The 13,858-nt window shown below is 32.5% G+C and overlaps 1 protein-coding gene across 1 annotated transcript in view; it reads right to left on the minus strand.

The window, feature by feature from the left end:
• Positions 1–13,858, minus strand: part of LOC140040886 (uncharacterized) — a 40,684-nt gene that overhangs the window by 18,381 nt on the left and 8,445 nt on the right. The window contains exon 3 of the mRNA XM_072087146.1: positions 4,936–5,277. Within this exon, the coding sequence (XP_071943247.1) occupies positions 4,936–5,277 (342 nt within the window). The remainder of the gene's footprint in view (positions 1–4,935; positions 5,278–13,858) is intronic.

Raw genomic sequence — 13,858 nt, forward strand, 5'->3', positions numbered from 1 at the left:
AAGCCTGTGACTGCAGCCATGTATGGACTTGTTGTAGTCATAAGATGTTTACTATTTTAATTATTGATAGCTGCAACAAGTGATGAAAATTGTGTTTTCATGTCTCATTGTGTAATGAATTATGTTTATAATTGAATTCAGGTGCAAATGATATGCACATGTTTTAAGTCTTTTTCTTGCATTAATAAATTATAGTAGATGTTTGTTTAGTAATTTAGGTAATATTGACTTCCTCATTTATTCAATTGAAATGCACTAGTTAGTAGTAAAATATGAATAGAAAAATTGTATGTGTCCTCAACTTGCTAATTCTAGATTGATCCCTCAAGTTACTAAAAAATCTATATAATCATTCACATCAAGTTGGTAATAATCCTTCTCAATAATATCTTGTCAAATAAATCATCTACGGGAAAGGCTGCAAATCCTAACATTACTAAACATAGCCTACAACCACTGTGATGATGTATTCAAAGGCAGCTGTAGCAAAGAGGATATAAATTCAGAAACACTGAGGATATTATAATACATCATGCTGACTCAGTGTTAGTATTTATCACCTTACAGTTATTATACATTAGCCCGCGAATACAAACATTTTGATTAAATTGCAATCGTATAATAACAGCAAAAAATATGGAATATTTTATATTACAAATCAGAGACAATATTACTGAGATACTACGGCAACTGTAGTTATTTACAATCTCATGACACAAGTAATTTCTTAAAAAATTATGAAAATAATAACCCTGCCATGAAAGCTGAAAAACATGGATTTTGATGAAATTGCAATCGTATAATAACAGCGAAAAATATGGAATATTTTATATTACAAATCAGAGACAATATTACTGAGATACTACGGCAACTGTAGTTATTTACAATCTACAACTTACAAAATACAAGTCATTTCTTAAAAAATTATGAAAATAATAACCCTGCCATGAAAGCTGAAAAACATGGATTTTGATGAAATTGCAATCGTATAATAACAGTGACAAATATGGAATATTTTATATTACAAATCAGAGAAAATATTACTGAAATACTACGGCAACTGTAGTTTATTTACAATCTACAACTTACAAGTCATTTCTTGAAAAATTATGAAAATAATAACCCTGCCATGAAAGCTTAAATCAGTATTCAAGTCATTGCTATTTAAACATACTTTAGATACATAGTATTATAAAGCTTGACAATTCATTGGCTTTTGTATGTGGATGCAATTATGTTAATTTTAAAGTTACTGTAATAATTACCACATTAGATGTAAACAAATTAATTAGCTAATTTAATTTATACATTGTGATACGTTTGTTCCATGGCATGGCACACAAAATGATATACTGTATAAATATAATACAATTCCTTCTAAAACTAAATTTTCTACATTTCTTAGTTTTTAATCTTTCTCAGTTTACTTTAATATTTTGTTTTTCACAAGGTTTTATATTTTAAGATCTCAACTTTTTAAGTGGTTTGTCATGACAGAGCATAATACTGTACTGTAAAAATGTTTTTAATTTGTTTTTATGTCTAATTTGTTTTAATATATTTTTATTCAATGTAAACTTGTTGCACATCTCATAGAGATGTCTTTGATTTAAAAGAGATACAATAAAGTGAAGTTCAGTTCACTATGGCACGGAAACTATGCATTTAAATAGAATCTGTTTTTTTCTACATTAATAATAAACAACACAAAGGCATGAAACTGCCCCAGGTGGACAAGGTACATTAATAACATCATATTTAAGAATTAGCCAATAACTCCATCCTACATATAACGCACATTTCATAACACCTCCTTCAACCCCTCTTGAGTATCCAATAATCGGAAAGCACACAGGTGTTGTACCTAGCACACCTGTGGCCTATATATGGGACGTTCCACAACCTCCTTAATCAACAAAGATCCCGCAATTTAAGCAGCAATTTAAGCAGCGTGAATCCAGACTTTAGATCGGTGGATTAAGGTGAAATTCACCAACAAATAAATTAACCAACCAGATCGTTGGTTATATTTTTGATGGATTTCAAAGAATTATAGAGAATTACCTACAGTACATGTGATATCCTTCCTACAGTATGATTGACAAGAGTGGTTACAGTATATTAATGGTTTGCAAATCAGGGAAAGTAAACATGAAAAATATATGCAAACATTTTTAAAACTTAGAAGAACCAAAAAATATTGAAATGTATAGAAATTACAGTAGAATATTCATCATATTAATCATTTGTTCTGTTGATGAAAAGGGATAGATTGAACATACTGTAGTCGTAATATCATAAAATATATTATTATTTTTTTCTCCTTGATAAAAATTAAAAATAAAAATCATTTGAATGTAGATGAATTTTTCGAGAATAAAATATACCATAAACAAATATGTACGGTACTGTATTTAGTCAAATCTAAATTTTTTAACCACTCTATTTTTGAAAAATTGTAAACTTGGAAAGCATACAAATTAAAAAAAAAATATTATCTAAAGCTCTGTCTACACTATCAAAGTGGTTGGACAAAAAAATGTGTGATGTACCCAAATATGGTAGTAATACCAACATATATGATAGTGATATGACATCATCATGTCCATATATGGGCACATCACATTTTTTTGTCACATAAAGTTTCATAGTATTACAGAGCTTAATATTATGAACTATTTTGTTACAGAAGATTTTGTGATCCTGTGACATTTGATGAGTCAAGCAGCTTGCCTGCTGGTATGGGGTTGTTGGATCTGTGGACACTGCATAAATCACCACAAAGCATACACAGGTAAGATTAGAAGGATCTATTACAATTTGCCTACACCTCTTCATCTCAATTACACAAGTCCATACAAACGCAATCATCTTTCGTCATCACTGACAGATATTGCTATGCATCACTGGTTTCATCAGTAATGACATTTACGATGGTTTTCTTTTTATCGCTGTGTGTTTTTTTTTCATCCACCCTTCTACGAATACGTGAGTGGATGAATAATTAGTAATAAGTGTGTTTAAAAAATAGTTATTAATCCTATTATTAGCAATATCATTAATCATCTTTGTATGCTACAGTACTACTGTACACAAAATGTACAAATATTGCAATACGGCAACTGATAATTATCATAAAGTAAAACAGATCTGACTAAAATATGAGTAAAATATTATTAAGTATTACAAGAAATTATAAATCTGAAAACTCATTAAAACTAATTAAATATAAATTAAATGCATGCTTGTTTGTTTATAGATTAGTAGAATGAGAACATCAAATACAAAGTCCAGTCCAGTGTGTTGTTGAACAAAACACAAATATGAATTAAATCATGTTTGTTTAATAATAATATTTAATTTGTTGCTACTAATTATACAGTAGTGAGATTATTGAAGACATATTTAACAAATAATAATTTGTGTACAGATACACTACAGTATTTGTACATACGGAATTACTGTATATTGAAAAGACAAGACAACCATTTTGTGATAACAGAAAGTGTACAGTAGCTGATAAATATTATGTACTGTCAACATTATTGTCAAACAAAGCAAACAGCAGAAACCCTCTTAAACACTATTTTGCTGATAACACTGTTGGTATATTTGTCAAAGGCTTAGTGTTACTGTGCGAAGCTTTACTCTAGGCATCCTCCCAGCCAGCTTTCACTTTTTACAGTTTAGCTGTACTTTACTTTATCCACTCTTATTACAGTATGATTCTTCAAGTTTACATAGTTTTCAACTACAAACCAAGCCTGAAATCATATTTTCTCCAATTCAACAGTCAATTAAATTTGTTGCTATTATGCTAAGTATCAATTCCAAAAAAACTAACCTGCTAGCTACTATTCCTCATGGACTCAGCAATTCAACCGACCAAATAACTAAATAGCAGTACAATCTGTATAATAAATCTGCACGAGTATCGCATAGCACAGCGTGCTAAATGAACAGCAACCGCTCAATAATGACGTGACCAAGACAAATCCTGATCAATAATCGGCTAGTAGATGCGGTTCCGAACTGACCTTAAAAATATCCAACAGACATCTACCGCGTAATAACTAACACAGACCGATGTAAATGCGCATGTGGGGCTATGAGGTGTTTGTGGAATAACCATTCATACTGTATATTCCTAAATTTACATATTCCATATTTTGTGAAGTGATCCTGAATGTACAGATAGTTAATTAACGAGATGATAGCATAAGTCCTCTGGAGTGTTACTAATGTGTGAAAAGGAGAAGGAAAATGAACGTATAGATTGGTATAACTACAGCGATTCCGTGGGCACGTATTCAGGCTTTAATTCCCAGAGGTAATTCGTTTAGGTATCGCATTTCTGCTGCGGTTAAACATGCCAGTGGCTGGATGTCAGAGGTCAATAATTCACAAGTTAGTTGCATCATTATGATGCAGCATTATAATATAATATGCCTGAATCAATATCCAACCAAAGGTTTTAAACCATGTGGTAAGTCTGTTAATTGAAATTACACAAACACAGTTTGTTAATGTTAGGGTATGTTCAGATTCAGGTATCGCAAGCTATGTCATATTATAATTAGCAATAGCATCGTAACAGAAAAGTGTTTAGATTTGGTTAACTAATGCTTTTGTTGAAAACTGAAGTGCCACCATTGTGGGTAAACATCTGGTACGCAGGAGTAAATTTAATTGGTTAGTCAAAATCGTATCGTAACTGTCATTCACTAATCTTGTACCTCGAGCTGTCGTAACGAACGAAAGATCAGTGTCGTAAGAGGTAGCTTCCACTAATCTTTTGCTGGTTCAGATCTATGGAGTTGTATGCAGCGTACGATACAAAAGCATAACTCTGTAAGTCTGAACAGGCCCTAATTGTATTTCTCTAAATGTCACGCATATTTGTTTATCTTCACCCAATAATTTAAGCTTACTTACCCTTCGTGAGGTATGTTTCCGAACAAAATATATACAGCCAATCACAGTGGCAATGAACGACACAATACACGCCGTGATGTTTGCGCCACACATCATATACATAAGATATTTAAGCAGTTGCCGTATTGCCGAACAGTCACTTATCCCCTCGAATACGACGGAATTATTTTCGTCCCCGCAAGAATGACTATCCTGGCAACAAAGGCACGAATTGCTAATGAGTTCATTTTCCTGCGCACATCTCTTGAATGTGTTAAGAAGAGCACCGCTATCGCCAGACAAGACTGCACCAACTAGATGAAGAATCACGCAGATTGCAGAAAGGAATGTGAAAAATGTTACCTGTGAAAGAGAAATGGGAGAAATTTAAATTAGAGATTAAAGTATCATGTATTGCACTTGAAATACCAATCAAGATGATTCAGGAAGTACGAATGATAACAGAAATAAAATCTACTATTTGTCAATTGCCATTTAAAAAATTGTTTACTTTAGCCTTTCTTAATGGCAATTCACTTCACAACTTTTTTTGCCATACAGTATGGTATCAGTCCTTCCTCCAAGCTTCTTAACCTTCAAGGCGAGAGACTAATTACGCTTCTCAAGTGGTCACATGGAAAATATTTTTTAAACCTCCAGAATTAATAAAGCCTTGTCTACACTATCAAACTTTATGTGACAAAAATATGGACATGGTGATGTCATATCATTATCATATTTGGGCATATCACTACCATATTTTGGCATCACACTTGTTTTTTCACAAAAGTTTGATAGTGTAGACAGAGCTCAAAGCTTGGTTTCCACTAGGACGCAATGCAAGGACGTAACGCAATGCAAATTGATTTGATCTTAAACGATGGATTATTCAAACATTTGCGTGTGATTGGTCAACTCCCTTGTGTTGCATCTACATCCTTGCTTTATGTCCTAATGGGAACCAAGCTTAAGGTGCTAATTTGACAGAATAATAAGACAGAAATCCTCTACCGCTTGTTCCTTACGTATCAATATTAAAAATTAACACTTGAGCTAGGGGAAACATACAAATTTGATTTTAAAAATCTTTAATATGGCCACGGGAATTTACTGACATTTTTGCCAATTTTTCATACTGGAGTCACATTGGGTAACTTCAAAATTAGATTTCTATGTAAAATCTGACAATCAACTCAGAGATAATGGAATAAAACCGGATGTGAAATACCTGGAACATAGTTACTTTGGAAGTATTGATGCAAGACTTGCAGTAATCAGGCAGGGTTAGATGACTTTTTACTGAGTCAGCATGTTAAACCATCCATTTTATTTGATAACTACACACTCATACCACATGACTCATTCACCTTTATTTTTTCATCATTTATCACTCATCAGTCGCATCTTCAATCGCAGACAACTGACTGTCTTTGGTTGATGTTCTCATTTTTAAAATACAAGTTACACTAGCAACTTAAGGTAAATTGTAAACAGTTTGAGAAGATTTGTAGTGACAGAGGTCAAATGTCAATATCCACTACTCAATGCTGAAGAAAGTCTTTTGACTTTAGTACAGTAAAGATAGAACATTTTATTATTGGTAATTTACTAGCTCATAGAATAGAAGTGCTGTTATAGAGTATCAACATTCAACTTAAAAAATGATTCTTAAATCAAACAACAGTGAGTCATACAGTACCGGACAGAATTATTGCAGATTTTGAACGCATTCAACGCATTGTTAAAGTGTTGACAACGCGTTGAAACTGCGTTGTCCGTTGGCGTTGAAAGTGTTGAGTTCGTTGAACTGTTTATTCAACCAACACAATGTGTTGCGTTGAGTTTGCGTTGAAATAACGAACAATTGGATTCGTATGGTATTTACAGATTGCCAGAGTGTATTAGTAGTAGTAGTATAAAATACAGTATTACAAATATTTAAGAAAACAAAAATAATGTGTATTTTTCCGCGGAAACCTAGCTTAATATATTACACTAGGCTAGGCCTACTACTAACGAGTAGGCCCCGTGTGTATATGAGCCGCGTCTGCCATCGCAGTTAAAAGTAGTGGTCATGTCCTCAATTACTGTGTGCCTATATTAACTGGAGTATTAAATACCAAAGTTAAGGCGGCGGTGAATCTTGGAGGCTAGGTCACATCGTAATTAATTATTTCCAAACTAAAAACTTCGCAGTACTGTACTACATTTTTCTCGATTATTTATAAAAACAACGTAGCCTACACCCGCCGCCATGGAAGGCAACAATACACCACCAACATAACGATCCAGCATGGTCGTCGGACGTCGTCCTTTTCACGCATGCTTTTCGTGACGTGAGGGACGAACTGATCGAAAGGTGAAGAGTTCATTCATTATGAAATATTACGCGTAATAATTAAAAGGGAAAAAATCGTTTAGTTTTATTATTATCCATAAATATATCATTATCATGTATTATATTATAAATTAATTATTGTGATGCCTAACGTAACCCATGCAGAGAAAAGCGTTAAATATAATAACCAAGAAATAGGAATGACCAATTTGATGACAATAGGCAATGTTAGGCGTTTTCTTTAAAATCAAAACCTGTGCCATACCATATTATTCACGCCAAGGTGTAACCCACAAATATTTGAATAACCAAACAATTCAGAATAAAGAACCACTTTATTCTGATGCAAGACAATATATTATTACAGGCGAGGTTTAGGCGTTTTCTCTTTAACATACTATTACTATTGTTTCTTAATATAATTATATTGGCCTCCTCCTGAAACTGTATGAATGGGATGGGAGTTGCGAGAATATGCAAGAGAACAGCCAACATTTTAATCATTTTACAGTGTGATGCTTTTCAAAACGCGCAACGTTTTCAACGCGTTCAACGCTATGGGATTCAATTGTTTAACGTCGTCAATGAACGGTCAACGGGTTCAACACATTCAACACGCTCTATTGTTAACGTATTCAAAACGCTTGTTGTACGATTTATAAAGATTTAAATTGGTTCATGGATGGGTGTCGGACACGTCAAATTTTTTAGTTCTTTCAAATTACATTACAACAAACAATGGGACAATTATAAAATAAAAACCAAAATAGAGAAACAATATTTTAACTTTATCTCTTGAATCTCGAACAGCTAAAAAATGTAGGCCTAAATAAAATTAATTACTTCGTCGTCATTAACGATCGTTAAATACGTCATAACACACGTGGTGTTTTTCTTGAGGAAACCAGGGTGGCGGCCTCGTGTGTTGATGTCAGTAATTTCCACGTTGTTTGATTTTACGACGTGAGATCGTGTTTTCCCCCGGAAGGCCTACAGTACAGTGTTAACTGTTAGACTTGGCATCGACCTTATTATTCGATGTTTTCCTTCACTAAACACTGGGAAATATCACTGTGTGTTTTATTTGGTAACTGTCCGTTCAATACTTAAAAATATATCTAAGCTTCAAATATATTTTATTTATATTAAAATATCTGGTAGTGACTGCCGATGGGTATTTTGCCTGTTGTTGTTACTGATCGTTCAGGCGTGCAATCGGCCAGTCTAGTGCTGCAGCAGCTAGCGTTGAAATAACTAATTGTTTACTTGACATGCTGATAACGTTGACGTTGAATAAACAACTAAACGTTGAAAGCCGTTCAACGCAACGCAAACACAACGCAACGACAACGTGTTGAATGCGTTGGGATTTTTGCAATAATTCTGTCCTGTACTGTACTACTACTTAAAAACAACTGCTGAACCTTTTAAAATACAGTATAGCTACAGTACATGGCGTAATAGTACAGGCATTAGGCTACAGTAGCATGTTAGGCTCTGTCTACATTATTAAACTAGAAAGCCACTCCGAGAGTGCATACCTCCGCCTACTGTAAAATTCTCGTACATAAGATTTCTCCGGTGAAAAAAAAAATATATATTTGTCTGTGTCTTAATGCTGTTTGTGATTTAGGCTAATTTCACTACAAGCATGTGTATGCGAGTTGGTGTAATGGTTATGTAACAAGCCTTTCAATTAACAATAGCTTCAGTTGACTAACATTGGAACAGCAACGCGAAAATCAAACGAGTGAATTTGAAAAGAAAAAGGTTTTTTAAACTACTCGCATCAAAAAACGTGGATTGGTAAAGATCGTGTAATTACTTTTTGAGTAATCCTGCTAACAAACAAACAAACAAACAAACAAACAGACAGACGCGATCGATTACATATATCTCCTTGGCGGAGGTAAACTAGTTTGACAAAAAAAGTATGCCAAGCCTAAATATGGTAGTGATATGTCCAAATATGGTAGTGACATGACATCATCATGTCCATGGGCACATCACTTTTTTTGTCACATAAAGTTTGATAGTGTAGACAGAACTTTAGATTCATTGGTTTGAGAGCTGTATGTGCCATATTGATTGTACCCTAATCTCTGTCTACACTATCAAACTAGTTTGATAAAAAAAGTGTGATGTCCAAATATGGTAGTTATATGATATCATGTCCATTATGGGCACATCACATTTTGCTGTCACATAAAGTTTTATAATAATAAATAACTTTATTGAACATACGCCTTTAATAGTGTCGACAGAGGTTAGGCAAAATAAAACTTTTATTGCATCCTTTGAATGGGACATAAAGTCGTTGTTCCCATATACAATGCACTATGGGTACCGAGGGACTGTAAAGGGCCTAATATGAATTTTCTCAACTGAGGACAGACAATATTGTAGATTTACATTTGAAGAAGAAGGTTGCCTAAAAATGAAATCCGAACATTGAAATCACGAAAAACTATGTTCACACTACAGTACAAATGACCTGAAATACTTATTAAATTTGATCGCATCAAATGAACCCCCAATAATTAATGACACTGTGTAATTTTAAACAATAATATATAAATCAGTCAAAAGAAACTGGCAGGTTTTGTACAGTATTTTCAATATCACCCTGTATTGATCACTGGTAATAAACTAAATTCAATCATGGACATTATGTTTCTGTGTTATTAAGTTAAATATGGCCTAGAATTGATTTCACTCCGATTCAATGGTATAGTAAATTGAATTTAATATATTATGTTTGAACATCAACAGACATCAATATTTGCCTCTCAAATTGGATACGTCAGATTTAGCATCTAGCTTTAGCCTCAAGCTAAAACATTTAGTTTGTAGAATTGAAAGAAAGAGTAACATTAACATAGCAACATTTACAGTGGGATGTACTACTGTACAGTCTATAAGAAGCTAGGGTGGATTAAAACGTACATGAGAACTTAATGAGTATTACTGTAGTTACCTCCACTACAGAGAAGTTAAACATTTAGTTTAAACAGGTAGAAAGAATCAAAAGAAAGAGTAACATAGCAACATGTACAGTGGGACTAACTGTACTGTAGGGTGGATTAAAAACGTACATGAGAACACAATGAGTATTAACTGTTAGTTACCGCTACTACAGAGAAGTTATACAGCACCTCTGCCTAGGATAATACGTTTTCATCCCTGTCTGTTTATTGGTTTATCAATTTGGGCTGAACATTAATTTAAAACAATCTTCTATACATTGAAATAAAATATTATAATACATTTTAAATATTTGTTTAGAAATATACATTTTTAGTACAAATGTTAAAACATTTTAAGTCTAGTATTACTGTAAAGTCACCTCCCCTAATTATTAATTTAAAATACACCTCTGTAAAATAATAATAAATTTGGACTTTTAAGCGCATAATGCATATTAAGCCTCTATGCTCTTCACATAAAAATAATACATGAAATAAATAAAATAAAAAGAGCTGTATGCAAGTAAATATTTCTTGAAAAATTTTATCATGAAATGCCAATAAACATATTTAAATCCAGAAATAACAAATAAAATGTTTACAGTTTTTTGTAGCAACATTTTAATACAAATAACTCCATGTACAACAATTTACCTCTGTAATGTGTAAAGTTATTATTGTCAGAAAGGAAGATACTAGTTTCATTTTCAAATTCATATACAAAATTAATTTCCCTTGCAATTTACAAAAGAAGGAAAATCTTTAATAACATTCAACAGTCGCTGCGTATTGATTTGTAAAAATCAAATGAAAGTCTTCATAAGATTTCAAACTGAACGAACAACGAACAATAAAAATTGATTATACTAGGCTCAGAGAATTAGTTAATAGCGATGAACTAAAATTTCTATGAAGGTACAACGCACGGATTGCCAGTGGCGTTCATTTCATAGATTAAGCATCTAGTAGCAAATTTAAGCATTTCATTGGCAATATAACCTTTGATATTTTAACTTTCTTCTGAAAAACAAAAATCAACTAAAGTTATTACTATCATGCCTGAATTACTTTACAAGATTCTTGAAAGAAAACATTTGAAATTCAATTATTCATTTAAAGCTTTGTCCACATTATAGTATATCAAACTAGTTTTATAAAAAAAAGTGTGATATGCCTATTGGTAGTGATATGCCTAAATATGGTAGTGATATGCCTAAATATGGTAGTGATATGCCTAAATATGGTAGTGATTGCTTAAACATGGTAGTGATATGCCTAAATATGGTAGTGATATGACATCATTATGTCCATATACTGTATGGGCACATCACATTTTTTGTAACAAAATTTGATAGTGTACACAGGGCTTTACAGCAATTGTGGCTATTTCGCAATATTATTATAAGGTGAGTACATGTATTTTTCCATATTTCATGAGCTATTTAAACCAATCTTGTACTAACTACTATAGTGAGGAAAACACAAGTCTCATCATATTGTACTGGTATTCAATAACATTAGCATCAACAGTATGTGATCATGTACTGTAGGTGAATTTAGAGTGATTTCTAAGACCCCATTTAAATGCATTCCAGGAAGTTTTATAAACACTTTGGAACATTATGTGTACACCCGGAGTCCTAAGCATCTATATTTTGGAGAAGACGGGAAGGGTCATATAAGCTATATTTAGCTTTCTAACCGACCCATAACATCAAGCAAGCAAGTATCAAGCAAGTAAAACACATTATCGTCTACTTTACACTGAATTGTAAACGTTATGTCAAATTATTATCAATTTTTATATTTAATACTAGTCATAGGAATACATGGTAAAGAAGTTACAGATCCAATCATGGCTTTTCTCTCAATATTATCATTTATCAAATCTATTTACGATAATTGCCAATTTGGATGTTTCAACCTTCCCAATTATATACTGTGAAGATGGCAATCTGTTGACAAGAAAACAGTACAGTACAGTACAGTACACACACAAAACAAAAACCTTCAGAAAAGTCTTCAGAACAAGTGTCTTGTTTCACTGTGTGAAAGTGTCTCGTCAGGATTTGGACCAAGAAACATGGGATTGGTATAACCATGGAACTATATTATTTAGTACCATGGGTAAACTGATAGCGGGCTATAATACCATACAGCAATATGTTGTTTGAAGGTTTGCATGGCGAAATCAAATGTTGATATAAAGTTTGCGGTACAACACGTATAATAGTTCTGAAAAGAACTGTTGAGTTCCTCAATGTTTGATTTTTCCCAGGAGTGATAATTTTTTATCAAATATCAACTGTGCCATAGTGAGCAAGGCTTTATATATTTATTTAGAATTAATTAAGTATTGAAAGAAAAAAAGTATCTGAATAAACTGAAAACCACAAGCCTTTAATCTTGTTCTAACTGAATTTCAATACAGGATAATTTATAGAAATATTCCCTCTTAGCCTTAGAGGATATGTACTGTAGGTTATTTAAGGTCAACCTCCAAATTATGGGGAGTTAAATATGAATAAGAAAGTAGTAATTTTATTGAATCTCATACTGTAACTTATTTCCAATTCCTTCTAAATTTAGAATTCCAATTTAGTATCACCACTGGGCCTAGATCAATAATCTTAGCTTTACAAGGCCAAGATATTTTATGTATAAGTAATTTAATTCATTCATTCATGTTAACATGAATTTATTAAAAAGGCTTGGACGAAGCGTTCAGAATTTAAAGTTTAAGCCAAAAGATAATTCATACTCATCTGCTGAAAATAATTAGAGCAATGAACACCTGAATACAAATTACACAAACCAACCATTTGTGGAGAGGGATGTTCAATGAACATTTCTACTTGAGTTATATCTCGCTCTTCGAGGTGAAAGGGCTAGTGTCAGTTTATCCAGGTAGGCTAGGTTTGAAAAAGACTACAGTATTCAAATTTAAACTCTGTCTACACTATCAAACTTTATGTGATAAAAAATGTGATGTGTTCATATATGAACAATAACATGATGATGTCATATCACTGCCATATTTGAGCATCACTACCATATTTGAGCATCACTACCATATTTGGACATATCACACTATTTTTGTCAAACTATAGTAGTTTGATAAGTGTAGACAGAGCTTTAGTATTTCTATTCAGATGAAGCAGAATGTGGTTAATAGAAAGAGGAAATTGTAATCGAATAGTTTAAGCTTTTAAATGCTTAAACAAGGAAATTAAGATCAAGTACAAAGATACGGCACTTTAGAATTTCTAAAATTATTGAGGTTGTACACCTTCCAGTATTATACCGAATTATCAATCAATTTGCAGTGTTCTGTACTTCTAGATTCACTGAAGTGTTTTAAGCTCTTTAGGTAAAATGGGATACAACTGATACCAATTGATAAATTACAGTCATAAGACTAATTAACGAGAAGGCTAATAAGATTAATTAACGAAGGAAGTTTGAAACGAAAGCATCGTAAACTGATCAGTGATAATACAAAAGCATGTACAGGAATTTTTTAGTATTTTACTTTCTCGGTGATAGTTGAAAACTCTTAGATGAAAAAGAAAAGAAATTAACATATTAATTAAGCTTAACACAAAATTTTAATTTGCACTTTGGATGAGTTAGGTTGTCC

Source organism: Antedon mediterranea, chromosome 2 (genome assembly GCF_964355755.1).
Source record: "Antedon mediterranea chromosome 2, ecAntMedi1.1, whole genome shotgun sequence".
In the NCBI taxonomy this organism is placed as follows: domain Eukaryota; kingdom Metazoa; phylum Echinodermata; class Crinoidea; order Comatulida; family Antedonidae; genus Antedon; species Antedon mediterranea.